Source organism: Pholcus phalangioides, unplaced genomic scaffold (genome assembly GCF_987345545.1).
Source record: "Pholcus phalangioides strain wild (caught in Gottingen) unplaced genomic scaffold, Ppha-v1.0 ptg000013l_1, whole genome shotgun sequence".
NCBI lineage: Eukaryota > Metazoa > Arthropoda > Arachnida > Araneae > Pholcidae > Pholcus > Pholcus phalangioides.
In genome coordinates, this window is record NW_028301606.1 from 11,502,451 (window position 1) to 11,529,301 (window position 26,851).

Here is a 26,851-nt window from a genome sequence, read left to right on the forward strand (position 1 = left end):
AATAACTAATGTGAAATATTTTATTCAAATGGCACAAATATAGTTTCAAGAGATATGAAAAAATAAAAATATAAGGGTGCGATGCCCAAAATATTGACTGATGACTTTTTTTCAAACATCACAGGCGAAATCAACGATAACGAAAAACGTTATATAATTCTACACAAAGGACTTCCTTACGCACGTAAAATAATCAATTACGGTTCGATTAGAGCTTTTTACAATAGTTTCGAGACTGAGTGTAAATGGTTGAGAAAATTCACTCAAAAGTTTTTTTAGTACAGAACCATGAAAATTTTTTTAAAACATAATGATATATAAAAAAGTTTCAGATAAGTAAGCATGAAATTTAAAAACCTATTCCTTTGTAGCGAACACTATTTCAAACGTACAATCCTAAAAAGAAAAGAAAAACTGCATATTTAACCGAAATGCTTATCGTAAACTCTGAATCCGATGTAAAATTGTTCTGCGGGACATAATTGGTGCAATAATTGCTACTTGTTATATTTGCAGTAATTAATAAAATATTCGTATAAAAAAGTATCGATCCATGTTACCACAAAACACATTTTTTCTGAACATCTTCCTCTTTCAATAGTTAAATACATTTTTTTTCTCAGAGAAATCCATTATTAAATGCTTTCTTTCTCCAGGGGGAGTAAACCAATTGCGCCACCAACTTTTGTGAGGGGCATCGCGGGGAACTGGAGATATTGATTTGTGTACCTTTTGCTTTGAGGTATGAAAATATCTACTAAACAATTCTGGGGAGCCCCAGATGAATCATGAACTGGGCAAGGGATCCGAGAGTGACAAAAATACGAGAACCACTGAATTTCATTGAAAAGGCTCAATATCAAGCAGGAAGTGATTTTCGTAATCGACGTGATGAACAGGGGGAAACTGCTGTATTTGTATTTTAACCATAGTAAACCTTAAAACACTTTAAATACAATGCGTGTTTCGTGGTGCAGGACCCCTTTTTCTTGAGACATTTTTGTCTTTTCAAAAACCAATATTTCATGATTACAGCAAGAAAGAATTGTAATTTAAATTATATATGACGTTTCACAGTATACAGCTACTAAAAATAAATTTAGATAAACTTTTTTTTAAGGTAAAAATTGACTTGAGAAAAAGTTCAAAAATGATGTTCCAAGGTTTAATACAATATCAGCGCTTAAAAAAGGTAAATAGAGAGCTTAATTCTATTCTTGATGAACCAAAGTAATGTGACTGGCTGACGGAGAAAACGTTGCAACTCAAATAGAAATGAACGAGTTGAAATTTATGGAAAGAAATGTACTCTGCACATTATGTATCACAGATACGATATACAGATAAATTTTATGTATATCGGAAGAGAAATCAGTTAAAATAAACCATGGGTCAGCAACGCCGACAGTATCGTCTCAGTAAACATAAACCATGGTCAGCAGCGCCGACGGTATCTTCTCTGCCAACTGCCTATTGGCCGCCATTGTCCCCTTCACCGTCCGCCTGTTGGCCAACATTGTCCCCTTCATCATCCAGCTGTAGACCGACATTGTCACCTCCATCATCTTCGACGATTTCGCCTCCACCATCTCCCTGTTGGCCAAAGTCGTCATCTCCGTCGTTATCACCTCCGTCATCGCCTCCACCAACCACCTCTTCCCCAGCACCAACGTTTTCGCCTTGCAGGGGTTGACTAAGAAAAAGTATATCATGAATCAGTAACTTCATAAGAGATAGAGAGCGTATATGCATCTATACTGGGCAAATTAGTTTTTTCCCGGCATATTGCAAACAGTACTGTAATTTTAAAATGCGACCGGCTAATTGAAAAAACAGCAGTAACACCTCCTGTTAGGGCCGCCCTCATCAGTCATGGGGCCAGGGACATCTTAACAGTTTCAAGGGGAGAAAATTCGGCATCCAAAAATTCATACATTATTACATAATATACAGAAATGCCAAAAAATATCTATACAAAAAAAAAAAAAAAAAAAAAAAAAAAAAAACACACACACACACACACAATTTTAATGTAAATTAACAAAAAAATAATGAGTATTTCGAATTGATGAAAATTCAGAACTGAAGAAAATTTTAAAGTAGTGAAAGAAATAATTCTAGAACTGATAAAAATTAGGCCCTAATGAAAGAAATTTAGGATTGATGAATGAAAAACAAGAAAAATAACTGAAAAATATATATAGCACCTAATGAAAATTCAGTATTATCTAAAGATTCTAATCTAATAAAGATTATCTAAAGATTAATGAAAGAAACAATTCAAAAATTCAGAATTATGAAAGAAATAAAATTTCAGAATTGATAAAAGCTTTCATTAATTTTGAGCTTTGGGTCCCTTTGGCTTACAACGAGAGACAAAAATGTGGTTATTCACTAGTGAGGCGAAGTACCCGTCGCGAGACAAATAAGAGAGTTTCCGTAATATAAATTTTTAATTTTCTTAGTTGAAATTCAGACGCCATGTTATACTTTCTCTAAAGAAAATTTAATTGATGTAATATATTTTTTTCGTTGCTGTTACCATCAGCGCGTGGCCCAGTGCGATTGCGTCTGTCGCACACCCCTAGGATTGGAGATCATTTGACACGTTTCTTCGGTATTACCGTGCCATTGGACACGTCGAATGAGATAATGTGCAGTTTGCCTTGAAAAATAAGTTTTATGTTTCTATAGATCAGCAGTTAAAATTTTCGTATAGTTTTTAAGATATATGATATGCAAAAATAATAATAAATGAATAAATTAAAAACTGCGCTGTTATTGACAATCAATCACGGCAGAAGATTTTAATCTTTCGTGTCAATTTCATTTGGTTGATTTCTAATGAATTCCTACTGAAGAACGCATGTTCTAAGAACTATCAAGATTATGTATTCTTCGCACATATATTGAAGAAAACCGTACACTGGAATTGCTGAAGGCATTTTTAGAGTTGGTGCACCTCACATTTTGCAAAACTACAAAGGGTGGGAATTTTTTACTTATGTGATTCAGGAAATTTTAGATTTGTGGTTTGATTGCGAAATAGTACATGGAAGATCACTGCATCTACGATCATCCGAGAGCATAGGGCACTGTGACAAGGTTACTGAAGATATTTTTCGTGCTGGGATGGACGGCACTGGAAGTACAGATTATATACTAGGGTTCCGTGTTGTTCAGCGGCAAAATAACGATGGAAAAATTCTGAGTTATAGAACAAAGTCCGTACACAGCACTTTTTTCAACAGAACCTAATTTAGAATAAAGCTGGAAGATTATTTAACCAACAATATATATTAGGAATATGTTGAGACGGTCGCAAAACACATCACAAACGTATGCGAAGAAAATCAAGTCTTTAACTTGAAAAAAGATGCGTTCTAGTTATTCTCATAGTTGAGAACGAAACATCCATCTGTGTCGTGCTGTTCATGTCCTATGATTATTTGCACAACTTGTTACCAAAGCGTTGTCTCAATCTCTGAGGGGAATAATAATGCCGTTTATCAATGTAATATTTGCAACAGACAAGGAAGAAATAACTAAGGTACGTCAAAAAGCACGCGATGACCCGAAGAGAGAGAGCGGAGCTAAAAATTATTGAAGCCAGTGGGAACGAATTGAAACATGTGCTGGATTTTGAATTTTTAATATTGTTGAATGTCCTTAAAGTAGACCGGGGTCCTGTCCAAATTTAAGTTGGGAAATTTTTAACGTGGAATATAATGTTTACCAGAAAGTGGCATCATTAAAACTTTGCTTGCTTCCAGATTTCTCGTGCACAAGTCCTTGAGGATATCCCAGAAAAATATATATTTGTTTGTGAAGTTGCAGCGATTAAATGGAAGCCTGAGAGAGCCAAGGGTGCAACAGCTACAAGTATTTAGATTCAAACAAAAAAAAGGACATGTGCAAGAGAAGAAATTAAGTGTTCATCTACGTGTCAAAAATATATCATACGGAAAACAAATGAAAATAAGCTATAGATTAAGCTAAAAACTAATGATAGCACGGTAAGAACTGTATTCAATGCAATGTTAATTTAATTCAATTTACTATTTTTAGTCTAATATTGAATGATAATTTTCATTTCAGCGATTTAATTATGTGAGCACTAATAATGATCAAATAACTATTGTTTATACTATTATGAATTACTTAAACAAAGATGATTGTTTTTCAGTTTTAAATTACCGCCGCTATGCGGTGTGGTCGTGTAGCATTGTCATGGACTCGCATCACGAGGACTCAGGTTCAACCCCCCCCCCCTCCTGACGGCATAATGATGGTCGGCTGAAGTTGATTTTCTGTGGTTTCCCAACTTCGATGCCGATCTCCTTTAAAAGAAATATCTCCACAGAGAGCATTCAGGCTTACTACATTTAAAAATTTCACGTATGACGCAAGCAAAACACAACAAACCAATTTGTCTGCTCACGATTTTGGAAACCAGATGGCAGGACGTAACAAGCAACAAATAACAAGCATTCCACAGAACCAAACTTCACTTTAGGTTCACAACACGTACACACACATTCTGAAATGTATTCATTTGTTAGAGGTTCCATAGACAGGAATATGGACGAGATGAATGTACGGTGAGATAGCCATTTTAAGTTACCGTTTTTTTTTTACCCAAGTAAGTCATAACTAGTTTCAATTTAAAAAATTCATCAAGGTAACCACTGAAAAGAATAATCTTATTTTTTATGCACGCTTGTTATATAATAAAACTGGATAAGCTGTTTGAGCGAACAATTGTAGATTTACTAATTTGCTTAATAGTGTATAGGCTCATTGCAATATGATCGAAAACTATCTGGCTGATGTGCTAGATAATTTTCCAATTGGCGGGCCGCAATTACAAAACGACGGTGATGTTTGCAATACGGAATTATGAATTACAATCACGGTGCACATACGTTATAATAGACCATTTCACGCATACAGGGTGTTCCACAAACGACTCTCTCATTTTTAAAGTCAAATAACTCGGAAGCAGTGATCGATGGAAGAGTAAAACAAATGGCATGTTTATTTTGAAAGTTGTAAAAACGTCGTCTGATACAGAAGTTTTAAAATTAGTTACAAATATTGCCAACAGATGTCGCTGCACACAAAAGTTTGGCGTCCGAGAAAAGCTGTAAACTGTTCTTTGCAATCGCTTTGTAATTGGAACAGGAACACACATAGATTGGGCTTCCATATTCAATCGATTTTATCTCTTGAGACTACTTTCTGTGGAGCAAATTGGAAGACACTTTTTCGGAACAATCCTTCGACACTGGACGAGTCTGAAGAGTTGAGCTATGGAGCGTGTGCGTCGATTTCCGTTGAGACACTACAGAGAGGGTGACTGAAAATTTCATACATCGTATGCACCCTCTGTGCTGCGAAAGGTGCACATTTTGAATCGATTGTGATGGTTGCAACGACTGCTTGCAAAGAAAATTTTATAGCTTGTTTCTTAGACTCCGTACTGTGACTGCGGCGTACCTGATGGCAATATTTTAAACTAACTTTTAAACTTTGTATCATATTTTTACGGCTTTCAAAATATCATTTGTCTCTTTCTATCGATCACTGTTTCCCAGTTATCAAATTTTAAACTTTTTTTTTTTTCTGGGACACCCTGTATTGTAGCATGCGCATTTAAAATTTAAGCTGTTGGCCTCCTGATAAACATATTTTGTGCATTTTTAACTCACAGGGTCACTTTTCATGTACGAGAACAAGATTTTCGAGCGAAAGTTTTTTTTTTTTTCTCATTTTTTAAGGAGGGAAGCAGCTTATTTTTACAGGGTGATCCTGAAAAGATAGGAAAAACTTTAAGAGGCGATAGTACACACTAATAGAAACAATTGCCATCAAAGAATGCAGGGTCTACCATTAAAAGCAAACGCGCTAACGCGTTTCGAAACGGCCGCTCCGCAAACGTTATAACGGCATTTCGGTTGAAATTTATCGGGAGAAGAACACCATGCATGTGCAAATGTAACCTGTGGAAGAAGAAACCGTATGCAAATCTGTGTCACAGTGAATAAAAGGCATGGACACAGCCCTGTGAAATTATTCCAGCATGCAACCGTTCTAATAGTTGTAACGCACGGGATGGCATCTGAGTCTTTTATTCACTGTGACGCAGATTTACAAACAGTTTCTTCTTCTTGCCTAGGTTACATATGCATGCATGATATTGTTTTTCTCCCGATAAATTTCAACAGGAATGCCGCTTTAACGTTTGCGGAGCGGCCGCTTCCTAACGCGCTTTGAGTTTCACGTTTGACCATGCATGCTTTGATGACGATTGTTTATATCGGTGTGTACGGTATGAAGTTTTTTTTATCTTTTCTATTCACCCTGTATAATAGTAATACTGTAAATTTCACAGAAATTCTTTTACGGTTACTGTTCATTTCAAAGAGTTATATTATAATCAGAGTCAAATAGTTACTTATCAGGTAAGTTATTTATGGGCAAATTGAATGGATATAAAAAGAAATTGACAACGGAAATCAGAAATGCTGCTTACTCATTTTGTAAATTAGCTTGCACACCAACATCTTGGATACGAATGTCCTCAATAACGGCCTTGACATCTAGATATTTTTGCACCGTATAGAGAGGCGTCACCGTTTGGAGAACTGCCAAGTGAATAAATAAGTCACTATAAAAAATATTTAATTGCATGAATATCAAATCAAAACATAAAAAAGATATTTGTAACTTGAACTTTAGCCTTGTGTCACTAAGGCAGGGGTCTCCCACGCGCAGCCCGTGTGACTTTCAAAGATTTTCGCAGTGGCCCGTCGTAAAAAAAAAACTCTTACATAGTTACAGAACTTACAGAAATACTGTAAAAAAAAAACTCATTGAAAAAAAAATGTTGGAAAATATTATTTCCCAATTCATGAAAATTCACCACATTTCTCAACACTGATGTTATTGCTGAAATTATTTTAGTGACTTTAGGGTGATTTTGGAGCGCTAATTCCGAACTGGTTTCGTCAGATTGACTCTAGTTTTGAGATAAAGTAAAAATTAAATTTCAATACTAGTTCATAAGTAGCAAACGAGAGGCATAGAAAATTTTTCGAAATGTAAATCATTAATAAACTTAAAGCAATGCAATTAGTAAATTCAATCATGAAGAGAAATTGACGTATTCAGAAGATACTTATGATTCTAAGTAAAATGCCTATTTTCAAAAATCTATAAATGCAACATCTTCAAAAATACACCATACCATTGGCAGATTTAAATTACCAGGGAATATATATGTCACATGAAATCTGTGTAAAATGTAAGTTGTGTGAGAATAATATTAAACAATGCAATGAATGAAAATAACGAAATGAATTTAGGCAAGTAGAATACACTAATAGTAATAGTGTGATAAGAATTACATGTGATGGTTAGGGCTAGGCTTTTTTGACCCTAAAACTCCTTGAAAATGTCCCATACAAAATGCATTCATGCTCTATAAAAAAGAAAAAACAGCCTAAAATTTTTCCTCTTCCATTTCCAGTAAAGTTGATTTTAGTGAAATGATGTACCAATGAGGAATATCAATGAAATTGTGAAACTATTTTTAATTCATTAGTTGTAGCTTGAACTGAAATTTTCCAATTTACCAGCTGTGAAATCCATAGGCCTCTCATGGAATCAGAAACATAGCTTTTCCGAATTATTTTGGTTTCTGTACCAAACTCGAAGTTTACTGCCTGAAAGCATACCGCATAGGGATGCAAAGAAAGCTAGAAAATACAAATTTTTATACAGGGTACTCAGCAAACGGGGGGGGGGGGGGGGGGGGAGGAGAGGGGGGGGAGGCATTAACAGACGACTCTGCGTCTGGTAATGGTGGCCTTGGAATCCGCCTAATCCTGAGGGTCTACTAACATTTTATTTTGGACTTGAAATCAATTTAACAAGGATAATAATGCAGTTATTATAAACTATAATTAAAACACACAATATAGACAGATTAAATGCAATCAATTTTTCAGCTAGTCTTTGGACCCTTAATACGTTTGTTTTTAGTTATTTATTCTTCGTTCCAAAATTTATAAATGCCTTTTTCAGTGCCTAGTTTAGGCATTTTTAGTGCCTTTTTGCCTGCCTATTTCGACCATTTTTAGTGCCTAAACTTCCGGGCTCTAGTTAATAAAATAAAAATGATAACGTTTCTCAAACACCCACAAGACCCAATTAGAAAGTTTTTGCCCTGTCTCATCTAATGCCAACAAAAAAAAAATATTCCGCGTTTCTAAATGCAATATTCACTAAGATATTTCGAATTCGAAAAACGGAAGAAATTTCGGAAAAAAGCAGCTCTAAATGCGGAAAACCCGTTTTATCAGCACTTAACGCTGTTCTTTCCCAAATTTTCTCAGTTATTCAAATACGTCAGTGGATATTGCATTTAGAAACGTCGATTTTTTTTATCAGGAGAGACAGGGCAACAGTTTTTCAATTGCGTTCTTGGTGAAAATATACAACACCTTGCAATATGAACGACATATCTGAGTACTACACTTTATTTGGATACTTTTCTAATTGCAAGTATGCCTCTAGGATCAACGCTTCGCCAGTAAAGTGTCATACCCCCTGTTTGCTACACACCCTGTATAAAGTTAGTGCCAAAATGTTAATGCCAGCACTTCTTGAACACATAACAAATTTTGAATTAAATAAACAAAATTTATAAATCAATTTAATTTAATTTTATTCTTGGGGGGGGGGGGGGAGCAGTGGAAGGAGAACATGAGAGATCACCAGGAGACATTGGGGACAAAACTAGCGTGCAACGGGTCTACCTCGTAGAATTCTGACTCTAGCTTAAAGAAAGGAGGAGTTGGTATTGTCACTAGTAATGTTCAATGTTCAGATGCTCTTCGTATGACTTAATTTTTCAGCAGGACGGGGCACCACCACACTGGAGCTTGGACGTTCGAGAATTTTCGAAATATCGCATTCCTAAACGATGGATCGGCCGTACGGGACCTGACGATTCAGTTAAACATAACTTTAAGGCCAGTCGAGCACCAGGCTCTGTCCCTAGTGGGATGCAAGTCATTTACCCCAAAGGGTTGGACCACGCTGGATGTTAAACATAACTGGCCTCCAAGATCGCCGGACCTCACAGTGTGCGATTTCTTCTTGTGGGGGCTTATAAAAGACTATGTGCCTCCCCTTCCTGCTACATTAGCCGAACTGAAGATACGCATAACAGCAGGCGTGGAAGCAGTGGATGCAAACATCGCAAAAGTTTGGGACGAATTTCACTACCTTATAGACATATGAAGTGCATCCCAAGGTAGACATATTGAACACCTTTAATTTGGTTTGTAAAAAAACTTTATGATTAGTCATGTAATATAAAAATAATCTCACGTGTCTATATTCAATAAATTTTTCGTAATATACGCATTTAAAATCGGGTGATTCTTTTTGAAACACCCTGTATATTCAGCAGTAATGAAAATTTTCATATGTAAGGAGCCGTTCAAGTATTACGTAAGCAAATTTTTAGCCATTTTTGACCCCCCTCCCCCCTTTTCAGCAAAATTTCGGCATCAGCTTTGCCCCTCTGAATCCTAACGCATATTGGTGAGATCGTACACGGGGGGAGGGTGGGGGCTCGTGCCCCCTCTCACGATCAAAAACAAATTTTTGTTAATGCGAAAAATATTTTTTTAATTGAAATTTCGGAAGAAAATACCTTTACTGTATATGTTACTATAATCAATTTTGGTTAATTTCAATGTCATTTGAAGGCTAATCGCAAACGCCCTTCCCCCTTCGATGATGACGTAATACTTGAACGGCCCCCAATTAAAAAATAGTTTTAAAACAAATAAACTCCAGCACTATTATGAGATCCCCTGTCGGACTCTGAGACCTATGCCCCGTTGGGTCCACCCATTAAAACGTCACATTGTGAATACAAATACGGAAGTGAATATGACTTTTGTAGGGATTTTTTCTAGACCAAAATGTCTGAAAGGTTAAAAGCCCCTGTACTAGAGAAGGAAAAGTCAATCGTATATACCTTGCTGGGCGACGAAGCTATTGAAGCATTGCAAAATTGCTTTTCTGGCATTGATTCTGTGGAGTCTAGAGCCATGGCCTGAAAATGCATTTTAGAAGGTGAAAGAAAAATACACACACACATTCTTTTTCTACATTGCCTTAAGCCAGTGGTTCCCAACCGGGAGTACACGAGAGGCCGTTAGGGGGTACGCGAAAAGAAAATGGTAATGGCGGCCATCCATCTGAGTAAACAACAAAATGATTAAAAAACATTAAAAGTAATTTTTAAAAGTAGGTAGAGGTTTTCTACTAATATTGTCAGTTGTAATATATTGATTTCCCTATCAATAAAATCTTCTATAACATAGGAGTTGCGTCCGCTGGAAGGTTCGGCCTTCCCTTGTCCCGCTCAACCTATGATCGGGATTCGTGAACTCCTTTCTCTCGGCTAGCTTTTCTTCAGTGTTTTCGATTTGATTGTTAACGCATGCCGGGCTGTGCATATAAACGAAGAATTAATTCGTGTTGTGTTTAACTTTTGTTGTGGGCGTTTGTATTGAAACGTGTGCGTTTTATTCCCGCAATTTGCTACGTCAACTTTTCTAGCAAGTACCTACTACTCACGTGATTTGCGCTATGGATCAATGGCTAAAAACTGGATCTGTGCGGAAGCGTACTGAAACACCAAAATGAAATACCGTGGATCTGTAAACGTGAAAGCATATTTTGAATCTTCCAAAAGTGATTCTGCCAAAGCTACCGAGACCTCCAACTACATTAGCTGTCGTATTGCGAGATGAGGAAAAAATTACACTATTGGTGAAAATATGCCGTCAGATGCATGTTTGCAGAGGAAAGTGCTTTTATAATGAGTCTATATATATACGTATATCTCTTAAATAATACGGTGTCTTGAAGAATACAGGACATGTCAGACGCTGTTGAAAGCACAGTCATAAGTCACGTCAAAGGTTGTGAATTTTTTGTCTATCCAAGTCGACAAAAGTACCGACGTTGCGCAGTATCCTGAGCTACTAGTAATTACAGAGTACTTGAAAAACAGAATTCGAAGGATATTTTTTGTATGTGTCACCCATTGAAGGTGTCGTACGACTGTTAGACTTATTTGAAGCAATTAATCATTATTTCCTTGGAAAAAGAATTCAATGGTCAAAATGCATTGGGCTCACCACAGATGGAGGAAAATCCACGGAAGGTTGCTACTCAGGCCTTCGTGCACACGTGACAGAATTTGCTCCCAAAATGAAATGGACTCACTGCTACATTCACAGACAGATCTCTGCATCGAAACCGTTGTCTCCAAATTTGCGAAACGTTCTTGATGAAGCGGCCAAGGTTGTCAACTTCGTTAAGGTGAATTCTACCAACTACAGGTTGTTTAAATTGTTGTGTGAAGACATGGACATCCTTCACAACGCTTTGCTTTTGCACACCGAAGTTAGGTGGTTGTCCGGGGGTAAAGTCCTGACGTGGCTGCTTGAACTTCGGCACGAGGTAGCCCTTTCTTTGGGAAGTGTTTGAAACACTTTACGATTTCTTGCCACAAGCTGGGCTAAATTTAACAGTCGGCCACTTGGAAGGATTAAAATCCTCGTTTGAAAATTATTTTTCAGAGCCGGAAATGGGTGATCGGTGGATATCTGATCCATTCAAAGCATTTTGAACCGGCTTTTGATTGTCGATTCCAGAAAAGGAGAAATTGCTAGAGTTCGCATCAGATACCCTTCTGAAGATCCTCTTCAATGACGGAATGGTGAAACTAGTCAGTTTTTGTGCTTGCGGTGGTGATGAATACGTTGAACTTTTTTAGAAAAGCCATAATGTTTTTGTTGCCGTTTGTTAGCACGGAGCTTGTTGAACGGACGTTTTCTTCGTATACTTACATAAAAAATAAATATAGAAGCAAACCGAATGCAGCTCCGGATTTGAGTTTGTATTTATCCTCTTTTGAGCTTAATTTTTCAAAACTTTGTAATTCAATAGTTCCAAACATCACATTAATTTCTTTCCCAATCTTTGTGTTAATTTGTTTGCTTACTTGAAAAATAAAAAATCTGAATAATGAAAAAGTAGACCATGTAATTTAATTCAACATGTACCTTTTTTTGTTGTGAAGTTTTTCGAAGACTGTAATGGGTGAAACAGATTGGAGGGGGGCTGGGGGGTACGCGGAAAGGAACCGAGCCAGCTGGGGGTACACGCGCGGACTGAAAAAGGTTGGGAACCACTGCCTTAAACGAACACCACATTATAAAAATCAATACACACTTAGACCTATGCACTCACAAGGAAAGGGTCTCAAGGTGTCGTGCTCAAAAAATTACGAAAATATTAAAGCCGCAAAAAATTATTTAAAATGATAACAGAATCGGATAATCATCCATATTTAAATGAGCAGAATCAGTGGCAATTTTTTTAAACTTTCTGAAGACGTCATCTGTGGACCCTTTTCTTTTCAGACACATAACAGACAGATCTACTAACCAACAACTATGGACTCGATCATCTGAGTTCTAGACATATTTGTGGAGAACTGGAGATAAAGGACGTTTTCACGGGACGGCAATACTAGAAAGAAAAAGAAGGAACCATGTAAACACAATCGATGACATTATAGATCCAATCAGAAAGAAGATTGTTAAATATTTTTTAAATCGAAATCAAATAACTATGGTGATTACCTTCGTTATCTTGCAGACTGATGGAATCTTTCCAGATGGTATTCATCCCATAAATTCTGTAACGGGAATTACAAACAAAAAATCTTGAAAAAAAATATCTCCACTTATTATACAATTTATTATTATTTTTTAGTTGTCGAACAAGAAATATACATACAGATACATGTATGCGTATATTTACCTGTTCCTGAAGGGACTTAATTCGTCTGAGTCCATTGGCAAGAAATGAAGATTCAATCCTTGAGCTGGAATAGGAAAATAAAATAACTTTCAAAATTTGTGAGGAAAGAGAGAAAAATGGTTTCAATAAATTCGGTTAAAACATTTTGTCAGATTGAGTTGTTAATTCAAAATCTATTTTATCTGTAAGCATCCAAATCAGTAGGCTTAAGTTAGTTTTCGTGCATCAAATACCATTATTGTCCTCGGTAACTTTCTGTTCTTGATAAACGTGAGAGTTTGTCTTTAAAATTGGGAAATGCATCCAGGTATCGTTGGACCACGAATCTACCGATAATTATACATTTTACCTAGTTCTGCTTGAAACTGGTCAAGAAATATTTTGTGTGTTAAAAACAACAACAATTGGTATAAAAAAATTATTTTCAGGGCGAAATTTCCTCTCGGTAGTTACCTTACCTTACTAAAACGATTTCTATAAACTCACTTTGAAAAACAGGGGTGCACAACCTTTCTAGACTGAGGGCTGAATGTGCGGTATTCCTGTCTATCGCGGGCTAGAAACCAGTATTTCACGGGACATTCCGGTAATTTTGGTTGTTCCAACTTTTTCATAAAATATCCCGTTTTTTCTCCTTATTATTTTCAACGAGGCTTACTTGAATAATTTTTGAAATCAAGAATCGAGATTATTTTTATTTTCATGACTTGTAAGTCAATGCCTTTGACAATTTTTTGGCTGTAATTAGCAACTTTACTTGCCTTTGGAAATATTCTTTTTGGCTGTGATTGGTAACTTTATTTGCATTTGACTTTTTTGTTGGCTCTTTCTTTCAAACCGAACACGGTCCATGATCTATCGCCGTCAGGCAATTTCAGCATATCCCCAATGATTCCAGTGATAGACCAATGATTCCCAACGTGGGCGATAACGCCCCCTGGGAAGCGATGGAATGTTTCGGGGGGGGGGGCGGTAGAAGCAGCTAGTATAACATAGGAAAACTATGGTCCCAACCTTTTTTGTCCCATCGCCCGCTATTTCAGATATTTTTTTCTCCCATCGCCCCCAACGCAATCTAACCCATAGGATCCTATGTTATACCCGTAGCTTCTACCGCCCCCCGAAACATTCCATTGCCTAAGGGGGCGTTAACGCCCACGTTGGGAATCACTGGTACAGACCGTGCGCACTTTATTATACGAGAATAATAATAATAATAATAGTAAATGAAATAAAATATAAACAATGCACAGATACAACGATTACATACAAGTAGAACATCTGTAAAGTAACATAGAAAACATAAAGTAATACAGAAAGTGGGGGGGGGGGGGAGAAGGTGTCACAGCATAATGGTTGCGCACTCGTAAGAAGCACGTAAAAACAGCCAGTATGCCGGATCACGAGTGGGAGTAAATCCTGGGTTGCCTGAGCCTCATATATCTTCTGACCATTTGTCGGGTGGGTTCTAAGTGGGGTGTGTTTTTTGTCAGCATGCAGTTCAGCCATTGTATGCGCATGGTTTCAGCGGGCCGGAGAAATTGGAACTGCTTAGTATTGGGGCAAGCTATCGCATATAATGGAGTTGTCCCTACTTCCCCACATGCACATCTGTCGTTGGAAGCTGTCTTGAATCTTTCAAGGTAGGCAGTGAAGGGACCATGGCCAGTTATGAACACCGTAACGTCTCCCCTCCATTTGCTATTCTTGGTTTGATCCTTGGTAGAATGGCCTGTGTGGTCTTCCGGATGCCTGGGACCTCTTGGCATGTACCCTTTGGACCGGATGGAACCGGAGTTGTGCAGCTCTGCTGTAAAGCTTCCCCCCTAGATGTACCAATGCCTGCGATGAGTCGATCTTGCTGTGTGGTAATGGGTACCTCTCGGCTTTATAGAAAGCACAATAGAATGCGGACTATCCGGTCAATTTATTTATTTACTTACTAACATCCACAAAAGGCTGGTTGCACTTACATTACGGGGAAGGAGGAAAAAAAATAGCACGATCAAAATCAAAAGAAAAGAACCAAATAATGGCACACTGTACATACATTTGAGGCAGTAAATTAAGATGGGTATCTGATCAAGAAACTCGAAATGTCGAAGCTTGAGGACCTAGGTATATAAACGAGATCGGATGGAAGTCTATTCCAAGCTCTGCCAGCCCAACATAAAATTGAATACTGTAATCGGTTTCTTCTCGCGAATGGAATACGTATGTACAGCTGGTGACGTCTAGTGCGAGAGTTCATGAACTTTATTTTCGATTAAATAGTCGATTTATAGGTTAGATCATGGACAATTTTATACAGCAGTCTCAAGTCATTGATCGGTCTACGCCATTCTAGAGCTTGTCCCAAGAGTTGCAGTCGCTCAGGATAAGAGAGGTCCCGGAGACTAGGAAAGCACTTCGTGAAACGCTTTTGGGTTTTTTCAATTAGTTCGATGTCATCAATCAAGTGAGGGTTCCCCACTGGAGATGCGTGCTTGAGAGAGAATCGGTCGAATAAAAGTTTTGAAGGCACACATCAGAGTTGCACTTCGAATAGCGCTTTCTTATCATGTAAGGCAAAGGAGTTGCTTTTGCTCACGATTTTTCTCATATAGCTATCGTGAGCAAATCGGGTGGATTTATTTTGGATTGATTTTGTCTATATTACTGGAGGTGGTGAACATAAGTGAAACCACTTCTGGTAAACGTAGTCAACATGTTTGTTCCAACGTAGATCGGCTGAGATTATGACACCGAGGTATTCGATTTGAGAAACTTGGGATAACGTTAAATTATTGATGGAGTACGAGTAATCAAGAGGAAGTAATTTACTAATTTACGGGTAACTTTCATGTGAACCGTTTTGAGATATTGATTGGCATTAGCCATAAAGAATACCAGACCGCGATAGAAGCCAGGTTATGTTGGAGAAATTCTTGATCAGATTCATGGTGAATGATACGGTAAATTACACAGTCATCATCAAATAATCTAGTGGTGCACTTCAGGGATTTTAAGAGGTCATTGATGTAACGGGGAGAGGACCGATCCTTAAGGGGTCCCAGACTTTTTGGAGGCGGATGGGGTTATGATCATTATACGGACAAATGGACAATGTTTACGATGTTTTAGGAAAGCCTCCACCCAATTAATCATAAGTCATGCCACAAATTAGCTAAAATTGACCGTTTAGTTATTACTTAATATATTTAAACCACAAATAGATCAGTTCTTTTCAGTCTCATTTTATATTTCTCCCATTATTTCTGTGTATAATAATTTTATACCTGCTAATTAATTCTTTATCTAATGAATTTTACTTCAACCATTACGGGTATTTTGACCCCCTAGGCTGATTATTTTTCCTCGTTCTGGATGTCTTCTTGTAGGAAACGAAATTAATAAATAAAGAATAAGAAATTAAAAAAGAAATACAGTAAATCCATTGCCAGATATTGGTCAAATCGGCGACACTGAGTTACGCCTGGATGAATATGTCACTTTGTTCATCCTATTTCTTAAAATTGAGTCTATCGTGCGCAGTTCCGAAATTAGATTTATTCGTGCTAAAATAGGAGGAAAATAAGAAAAAGGGCAAATATTTACCAATCATCTTATTCATGGTCAGGAAGAGCAACCCCGTAGAGAACGCATCTGACGCTGCATCGTGCATAGTCATGTTTTCCACATGATAATCTGTTTCTCGAACTCCTTCTGAAAAATTTATTAATGGAAGAAAAATTAAAAAATAATAACAGTAAAATTAATTAAATGACAATGTGCATAACATTTGTTTGATGTACAACACAATGACCCGTTTAACCCTTTCAATACCGCATTATGAAAAAATGAAACAATTATCATGTAAATTTTTCGGTAGGTCGTTTCAGTTCAAAAATCCAAGTTTAAAATAAAAAAATTCTAAAAATTTGTGCATAAAGAGTTAATTAATGTGGTATTTAAAAGTACCGTCAGCACTCTACATGAGCTTACAGTAAAAATAAAAAATACCAATTCAAATATATTGAATAACATAGTTGAACGAATATTTATTCATTTTACCGCAAATAAAAAAAAAGCATACGTTTTTTCACACATTCTTAAGGAAGTGCTTCGTGAGGTTTAGTGTGCAAAAGTGTAATGCAGTTAACACTTTTACGAAGTGAAACATCCAGCTAAATTTTATTAATTAACTTATTATAACTTTTTGATCATTTTTGTCGCACCACGATCATTTTCCGCACACGAGGGCTAATTATACCGGGATCTACAATTTATTGGCAATTCCGAACGGCACGCTTGTTTTTTATTCTCACCGAGAGGTTGGTGCGCTAACCCCTCGATGGGGGACTCCCTGCTGTAGCAATTTTTTCTGTAGTCATGTCGCCGTTTTCATTCTACCCGTGTCAGGAAAGTTTTCTGACAAGGACTAACCAGGTATCAAACTCGCGACACCTCTAAACATCCTTTGGTACTTTAGGCGAGTATCTTAACGACCTGGGCTACCGCACCCTATTATAATATATATTTTTTTTTTGCTGTGGCGAATACCAACGTTGGTACTAGCAACGTGAATTAAAAAAAATATGTCAAGAGTAGCATAAATGTGGTGGTGCATTATGTACGCTTCTCTCCGGTACAACGACACTGCACATTTTTATTCAGTTCAAGTGTGTATATAATGTATTTTTTTAGTATCAAAAATTCAAAACAATTTAAATGAATGAACCGCAAAATGAATACTCGGGTCTGAAAGGGATACAGCTTTTATCAATCTTCAACGTACCAACGCCCAGCAACATTTGTAAGGGGTGTTAATGAGTAAAAAAAAATCAATGGTAATTTAAAGTACCGCCAATAGCGAAAGGGTTAAAAATTTATTCGACGTTCATATTGAATAATTCGTGATAATTGCTCTTATTTTCATTAGCTGTATTGCAGATATATTTGATATAAATACTTCCTTTATGGGAATCTTTTTTCAGCCACTTTATTGGGCATTTTTTCTATTGTGACCTTGAAATTTATGTTTATAAAAAAGGGAAAGTTACAAACCGATTTCTTCTGGAAAATATTCTTTCAACTTTTTGCACAACGTCTCAAGAGCAGTAAATCTCGTCACATTCTGCAATAAAACAAATATGGGAAAATTTACTTAACTAAACAAATAAGACACATCTAACGATTACTTATCGCCACCTTATATAATGAAAACCTCGTACAATCAATTTTTTTTCGAAAATGACTTTCTGACAGGTTTAGATTGAGAACATCATATCTCAGCTATTATAGCTTTCGAAAAAAAAAAATCTTCAACGCTCTGCTCTCTATAGAGAAAAAAAAATTAACCCCTTTTGAGAGTTATTCAAAAAGGACGTCCCCCTCTTTTTTTTTCTCTTCCTGTATAATTAGAAATTTTTTATGAACGAGGTTTTCATTATAAGGTGACGACGCTATTTCTCTTCCCTATTTGTGACTTAATGAGAAATCACAGAAAAAAAACACCCAGAATAGAACTGAGACAGTTTAAAATAGAATTAAATACAAATTCATTTTTTATAACTAACCTGAACTTCGGGTGCAAGGGATGCTACAACCTTAGTGTCAAATAAGACGCCACAAAATGCCATAACCTCAGATTTGAAATCAGCGAGGCTCTGAAAATTTAATAAAGAAGAATTCCCTGTATTAATGTTTTGTAAGGTTCTATGAAGTCGATTCATTACCGTGTGTGGAAAATATGATGAATTAACCAGCTCATTGATTTGAATGCAACATGGAAAAAAATTCAAATAGCAAGCAGAAATAAGATATATATACAGTATAATGTAAAACATGATCGTAAAAATACAGGGTGCTCAATTTTAAACTATACCCAATGGAAAAGCATCATATACATATTAACCAATGTCTTCTCAAAAATGAGATGACTCACCTGCTCCATTTGAGAGGAACTGCAGACAAATTGGCACATTATATCTCACACACATGCATAACATATTTGCAACTTAAATTTTAAAAACAAATTTAAGTAATAATTAAAAAAGTTAGATTTTATATATATATATATATATATATATATATATATATAAAAATAAATCTAACTAACAAATTTAAGTTGCAAATATGTTATGCATGTGTGTGAGATATAATGTGCCAATTTGTCTGCAGTTCCTCTCAAATGGAGCAGGTGAGTCATCTCGTTTTTGAGAAGACATCGGTTAATATGTATATGATGCTTTTCCGTTGGGTATAGTTTAAAATTGAGCACCCTGTATTTTTACGATCATGTTTTACATTATACTGTATATATATCTTATATACAGTATATATATATATATATATATATATACATATACATACATATATATACACACACACACACATATATACACACACACACATATACACACACACACACACATATATACATACACATATATACATATATATATTATATATTAGGGCTGGAAAATCTGTTGCCTGGCGTGCCCATAACATGTAAAAATTTTGACTGGGAATTTTTTTTTAACCACAAGCACACTGTTAACATATAAAATGTTGATTCGGGCATGCATTTTTTAAAATCTGTCCAGCCCGGGAACCCGGAACAAGTTTATTTTTCTACACCGTGAATCTACAATGGGAAGGGGGTTGCTGAAAGAAATCCTGGCTTTCAGGCTCACTAAGGATCCCCTACGGATTCCACTGCAAGACATAGAGCGGTCATGGAACTCGTCCTCTTTTCAAGCAAAATGGTGAATGTCGTATAGGGTGAGATTTCATCAGCTTCCAGACTTCATGTCATCAGCAAAAACAATAGATACTTTTCAATACGATTTACCTGAATTAAGTACGGTCATTTCGGTATTGTTGAAATTATTAGCTGCAGAGACCCTCCACCCCCCTCCCGCGCCGTCTAAATGCATATGCAGAGGTATCGGATTGTTTCAGATCTGTGGATGCCCATCTTGCACTTCATGTAAAAATTCTGATTTTTGAATTAATTCCGGTGTGCTTGAGCACTGCGGCTCCGACGCTACGGTCCCGTGCAGAGCCTTTCAAACGACTGCTCAAAAATGGGCAAAAACCATTACCAGAACTAGTATTCAAGACTGGTATTCTATAGCCAAGAGGCCCTCGGGTAAGTTCACAGACTAAAGAAACCAAATAAAATAAGGTAACAAAGATAACAATCATAATAATAGGTGTGTGGTTAGGGTTGCTAAACACCTCATTACAATTATACAACTAACATTGCTTCTTTTCTTTTTACAATTCTACTTACGCGAGGTAACTGTCCTTTCAATACTTTGAGCAGATGAATCAGATCCAAAATCGCATTATGAAAAACTACAACCTTGTTGCTGAGGCGTTCCAAAACAACCCTCATCCCTGTTTTTCTGTTCAGTCTGTTCTGTACAACGAAATGCAAATTATCAAATATGTATTATTTATGCATATTTTCAAAAGTAATTGAAAAGAAAAAAAAGAATGTAAGTGGAAATTTATTCTAACATAACACCTCCAAAATCGATTACTACTGATATATTTTTTTGTAAACGTGTCAAAATTCACACTTGTTTTATTTCAGGTAATTAAAAACAGCAACAAGTCTAATTCTAGAACTCCAACATTATCATTAATTCATGACACCAAAAATCAATCCTGCATAAATAGAGTCAGCGGATTTCAGAAAGATGAAATCCGTGTGACACCCAACCAACAAAACTTCACCAGTTATCACAATAAAAGCCGATTTTCTCGCTACCTTTTTTATTAATTGCGGTACACACACTACCATCATCATCACCCCCAAAGCAGAATGTTTAGCACTGTTCTGCGACGAATCCTCGGCTGACTAGAAATGTTCTGCGGTGAAAATCCCCATACATGTAATAATGTTTTTTTGCACTTTTTCTTTAAAAGTCCAGCTGGGACTGTCAGACAGATCCTTCAAATCGGGATCTCAGGTCCAGCTCTGAGCTGAACTCAGAAGACTGCAGGCATCCTGGGACAAACTTAGGCATCAGGATGCCATAAGATAAAAAAAAAAATATTGATAGCAACTGTGGAGGAAAGAATTGATCATGTTCGTGACAGGACACAGGCAATTTTCAGCTCATCTCTGACGCTTCAAGGTGATGTCCAACATCAAATATGGATGCGGCAAAATCGAAACAAGCATTCAATGTACGACTTGTCCGAATACTGACTTCCATTTGAAGTTCTAAGCGGAAAGATGGGAGGTATCCTAGAAAGAACAGAGTATTGGAGGGAACTAAAGCCCGTTTACATGTGCAATATTGCGGTAGCATTGGGAGTGCTGACACTCGCTTGATAACTTAGGTAAAGAAATGAGGAGCAGGACTGGGCTCCTTCTTTGTTGGAGATACTTCAGGGTGTCAACTCCTTTTCCATAATCCTTGGCGCGGGTAAATTGAGCCGGCGAACCCACGTGACCTCTGAGACATCTGAAAAGTGGGGTTAAAGTGCCGGTTCTTGTAAAATGGTTTCGGTGAAAATCCTTGGGAAGGGTTTTAAACCAGCACCTCCTAGAGATAGGCCTCTCCGCAGTCTGCTTGTGACGTCAGTAAGCAGTCCATTTCCCCTCAGAATATTCAGGGAAAAAAAATTCCCTGCTCGCGCCAGTATCATCGTTGTGAGGAAAGGAAATGATCGGGCTCAGAATTGGCGATTTCTATGCCCCACATCCAGATCACTATGTGGTATTTGTGAGCCAATCAGGAAAATTCTACGCCAAAATAAGAAGAAACGAAACAGGATGCTGTGTTTCAAAATGTGGCAAACTTGCTAGGTAGTCGGAATGACGTTTATGGCAAATATTGCAGAGGTCGTCTATCTCTAGGAGGTTCTGTTTAAACCAGCTTTATCCATTTCCCATGTCAACGAGGCTTAAAGGGACTTCTCACATGGGTATACTAAAGTCTGACGACTGATACTAGACTCCGTATCCAAGTGATCAAACACACATATTTCTATGATGCTGTTCACTCGTGGATATAGATATATTCGCGACGAGATATCCTATGCGACGCCACATTTATTCGCAGATATGAATCACTTCATATTTTCGTCGGTATAGGTTGTACGATGGATGACCACTTGTCGGATTTATTTTATTACATTTTTATTTATTATATTTTCTATAAAAATTTAAAGGCAAAAAAAAAAAATTCTTTGCCTTTACTTTTTGTAATGAACGTGCCGTACATTACGAAAAGTATCGTATTTCGTAATACAACAGTAGACAGTTATATTATTACAAATGCAAATACAAGACCCACAACACGCAAATTGCCCAACGAGATGAGTGAAAAAAAATTACAGCCATGAAACATATGCATGTTAAATATAGATAAACACAATATAAAAGCATTTCCCCCAAAAAAAATAAATAACATAACACACTGCTGCCCACATACAAAAGATTACGGCTGCCTTATCGTAAGTATGGATTTCTGCCCCCGATTTTTATCCCACTAATTTTGTCGTACTTTTTAAACGTATCAATTGTGTTAGAATTCCCGCACCCCGGGGGTAAGCTGTTCCATTCATTAACAACCCCCCCCCCATTAGGCAAAAACTTCCTGCGGCATCACAACCTAGAATTGTCCCTTACCAATCGATACTGGTGTCCACTTTTCGAAGAAGTTGACTGGCAATGCATTATTAACTCATGGTCCATTTTATCCATCCCGTTCAAAATTTTAAACACTTCGATCTTATCCTCACAATATTTTCGGTCTTCCAATGTAAACATACTACAAGTCTTGTGTTTTAACAAGAGCACGCATAGCTCTTTTCTGCACCCCCTTCCACCAAGTCTATGTCTCTTTGTAGGTCACCAAAACCTTATAGTATAACTCCAGAGCAGCACGAACGAAACCTCGGAAAATCGGAAGAATGAATTTCGGAGAACGCGAACTTTTTTAGAATGAAACCGAGCACATCCATTCGATTTTTTTTACCACCACTGAACATTGTTCAGAAAATTCTAACTACTATACTCATTGTTTCTGAATGGAAAAAAAAAAAGATTTTAGCTTGAAAAGTAGGAAAAATTGGGTTTTATAACAGAAATCTGTTTGAAAAAAAAAACAACAAACAAAAACGGATCGATTGAACATTTTGGAACTAGTTATGTGGGAAAGAAAAACGAAGTTGTCCCGTCCGACATTTGATTATCGACTCGCAACAGGATTCGGATAGAGCTATCAATCAGCTATTTGTTATCAGAAACCCCGAATCCGGATGTGATCGGATTTAGCAGCATGTACTTTATTATGTACATAGATAATAAATTTACTCAGACATCTCTCGCCCAGATCCTTAATTAACCGCTTTACGACGATCAAGGGCGTAAGGGCCCTTTCACACGGAGCGGATGCGGGTCCGGAAGAACTTTTAACAATTGGTATGTAAGGAACCTTTCAGAGGTGTTCATGCGGGTCCGGACGTCGTCCGCATGTGTCAAAACCTAAGTGCGGGCTCCGCATCCGCACATACAAGTTTCGACAATAGGCTTATTCGGAGCTATTCACACGATGAGGATGCGGAGCGAATTCATCCGCATCTTTGGCTAATTTTTAAAGATGATTTTTGCGCGGAATTTTTTAAAATTATTTTGCCATAAATACTCTTAAAAGGCCATATGAAGGTCCCTGTTCATCAATAGGATGTACCCACATACGTCTATCCCTCCGTTTCCTTCTGAGATAGAGATATATCAACTTTTACTGCCTTTTGTCCATACTTTACAATTTTATACAATAAAGCCTGTCAACAACGGCCACTGACGAGAACAAAATTATAACCCGTTCTGTAATTCATTACGAATATTTAATTGACTACATACTTTAATAACTTTTAAATTAAATTTAAAAAATTTAATTTTCTTTCCTTTTTAAATATTTAAAACCATTTAAAAAATATAAATATTTAAAATTCTTGTAAATATTTATTTTTTAAATTTATAATCTTTCAATTTTTTTAAACTTTAAAAAAAATACTTTTATTAAACAACGTTATCCTCGTACGGCGTTCTCTCAGGGCCGGATTAAGACGTTTGAAGGCCTTAAGCACTTGAATAGTTTTGGTGTCCCCCCCCCCCCCCGATACATGCAAGTATATTTTACTCGATGTTCAGTCTATAAACTTTAAAAAAAAAGTGAAATTTTATATTTCAGAAGTAACACTAATCTAAGGATAGAATTTCACTATAAAAAGGTTTATGAAAGTTATTTTATAAAACTTGAAAAAAGCAACTGATAAATTTATTAGTTGCTTTTTTTTTTTTTTTAATAATTATTAAAAAACTTTTATATAGTGTAATCCGGGCTTAAAAGACAGAATTGTGATGTGAATATTTCTAAAACACAGATATTTTGAAAATCCAATTTTGATGCGGGCGAAACACCCGCATCTTTAGTGCTCGTGTGAAACGGGCCTAATATTGCGTTCAAATGCCAGTGGAATAAATTCAAACAAGTCTATCTGTTTTCTTTCCTCTCTCCTCAACACCATGAAACTTGGTTTCAGCCCAGTGAAAAAAAGTAGTTCTTTTCACCTCCGTAATGGGGACGTAAAAAGCTTCTATTCTACGGTTGAATAAGTTCTACTATATACATGTGCATAACAGGGAGAAAGAAACAGGTAGGTGAAGGTATAAAAAGAGAAATATACTTTATACCTATCTCTAGAGAGTATAGTAATACTACTCTTCTCTCCTTTCATTTGGTTTTTTTTCTTAATTTCCTACTTTTTTTCGAACATGCGATACGTTAGAACAAGGTTATCATATTTATCGCCGATTCGTCAAATAGAAATCATACGAATTCTTTGTCAGTCCATAGTAAGCGAAGCGGTTAATAGGGCACTGGCTGATATTGGCGATCACGGACAGATAATGAGCGGTGTTCGGTAAAAAAAAAGTAAAGTAGGAAAGTCTTGGGACACTTGAAAAACATCTCGTCAAAGAATGTCGGTTTGTTTTATCAGGAAATGCCAGATTTTCATAATTAAGTTTGCAACTGAGTTCTTTTCTTGTCAAATTCGAATGACGAGACGTCAGTGCGAATAAAAATGGAGAATTTTTCCCATAACTTCACACTTGGTGAGTGCAGATCATTGTTTGGCAGAAACTTCTCCTGCCATGAGAAATGATTGTCCGCGTCGTGCTACCATTTTCAAAGATAAAGGCTACAGTCTAACTCAATTATAACAACCTAGGTTGTGCCGACACGTTGGTTCTTGCATCAATAATTGGTGCTCGTCATGGCAAATTCCTATATAGTTCCTATATACTGTTAAGGAATCTTGCATCTACAGTAAAACCTCGTTAAGTCGTCACTCCGGTTAAGTCGTCATTTTTCTTCAAACCCTTCCAGCTCTCATAGACCACAATGTTATTGAACCTTCCTTTACTCGTCGCTAATTTCGATGAAGTCGTCACTATGAAAAAGTTTGAGAAAGAGGAACAGACTATTTTTATGGCTCCCATTAAAAAAAGATCTCGTTAACAGCATTGCCATATGCTTAAAAGTCACCATAGAATCCTATATACCCAAACGGAACAGTTTAAGTAACGAAAGTTACGCTGGGGAAGTTCATTTGCCGACTAAGGTTTTTGGAACGCTGGGGACTGTTTATGCTAGATCTCATTTCTGCCTGGGCTCTACTGGAGAAACTGGACAAACCGCGAGACACCCCAGCTCTGTCGCAAGAAACAGCGTAAGCACTTCGACCCCCCCCCCCCACTTCGGGCTGGGCATATCCGGCAAAACCAAAATTTATTGATACATCAAAGATTACATATAGTGCAAGGAAATCAAAATTTATGTTAATCGAAGAATCAAATTAATCAAGTTGAAGTCAAAGTGCAACGCGTGGGCACGGATAATAAATAATCATAGTAAGCATGGACTCTACTAATTTCGGGCTCACAATTTAAACAAAATATCTTTGCTGAAAAAAATTAGACATTCTTTCCCAAGTTCAGGTCTTCTGTTTACTTTTCCCTGCCCGGGGCCCCTCCACCAAGTCAAAAGTGTTCGAGATTACTTTGTAGTTGTATCATGAACTACTGATGAAGAATTAAAACACTAACATTAAATTTGATGTATATGTAAAATTAATGTGCAATAGAGAGTTCTGTTATGAAGAAAAGCTACTTATTCTAACAGTTGCTCCGTTAGTCTAAATTAAAAATTACTGGTATAAATCAAAGTTTACAGTACATTTTACCACAATAATTTAAGTAATAAGAGATAAAAAGGTAAAAAATTGCTGTTATTTTTTCTTTCGCAATTTATAAATTTTATTAATATTGTTTTTTTGATTCCAACTTTATTAAATGTCATATTACTTTTAAATTTATACGTTTTTCGCGACATTGCACATTAAAACTGACGGAACTCCGCTTCAGCCGTCATAATTTTTCGATAACATGAGGTGACGACTTATCGAGGTTTTACTGTATATTGTCGATAAAAAGAAACCACCTCGGATATCGCAACAACGGACGAGGCCGGAGATGTAAACGAACTAGTTTCGTAGCACGACATATTATATATATTACTAAGCATTATAAACAGGATATTGCGGAAAAATAATAATAACCTCTTCAATTAGCGAATTACAATTTAATTTTATTCATTCATTGAAAATACTTCGGCACGGTGAATTACACTAAACTCGATACAATTTACATTCAACATGGACACTCTCACTCCACCAAATTAAACACAAAATAATTATATATATAGTTTGAATCACTCACCGTCATCTCGGGGCAAGGTTTCCTGCGTTGAGGGATCTCGACCCGGGGTTAGGAGGGGAGAGAAAGTAATTTCACGACTCTTCAAGCGCGACACGTTGGTCGTCCAACCTCCAGCAATACCTCTCTGGCAAAAGCCTC

The 26,851-nt window shown here is 36.7% G+C and overlaps 1 protein-coding gene across 2 annotated transcripts; it reads right to left on the minus strand.

Annotated features, from left to right (window-relative positions):
- LOC149078602 (poly(A)-specific ribonuclease PARN-like) lies at nt 1-26,851 on the minus strand. 2 transcript variants are annotated; one of them, XM_089240499.1, is made up of 11 exons: nt 26,714-26,851; nt 20,201-20,329; nt 18,480-18,569; nt 17,968-18,037; nt 16,519-16,626; nt 12,922-12,985; nt 12,741-12,796; nt 12,544-12,627; nt 10,058-10,135; nt 6,536-6,647; nt 1-1,693 (listed from the first exon to the last, which is right to left on the minus strand). In XM_089240499.1, the coding sequence occupies exons 1-11, from the start codon at nt 26,717-26,719 to the stop codon at nt 1,471-1,473; spliced, it is 1,020 nt and encodes a 339-aa protein (XP_089096625.1). In that variant the 5' UTR covers nt 26,720-26,851; the 3' UTR covers nt 1-1,470. The 2 variants fall into 2 exon arrangements, with proteins under 2 accessions (XP_089096625.1, XP_089096626.1); XM_089240500.1 differs by having other exon boundaries at nt 20,201-20,324; nt 26,714-26,796.

Excerpts from the sequence above, each read along its gene's own strand:
- LOC149078602 (XM_089240499.1), bottom strand. Across the intron at positions 16,627-17,967 it reads ATATTTTCCAGAAGAAATCG|AAGGAGTTCGAGAAACAGAT; the intron begins GTTTGTAACTTT and ends TAAATTTTTCAG. Across the intron at positions 12,628-12,740 it reads CAGTCTGCAAGATAACGAAG|TATTGCCGTCCCGTGAAAAC; the intron begins GTAATCACCATA and ends TTTTCTTTCTAG.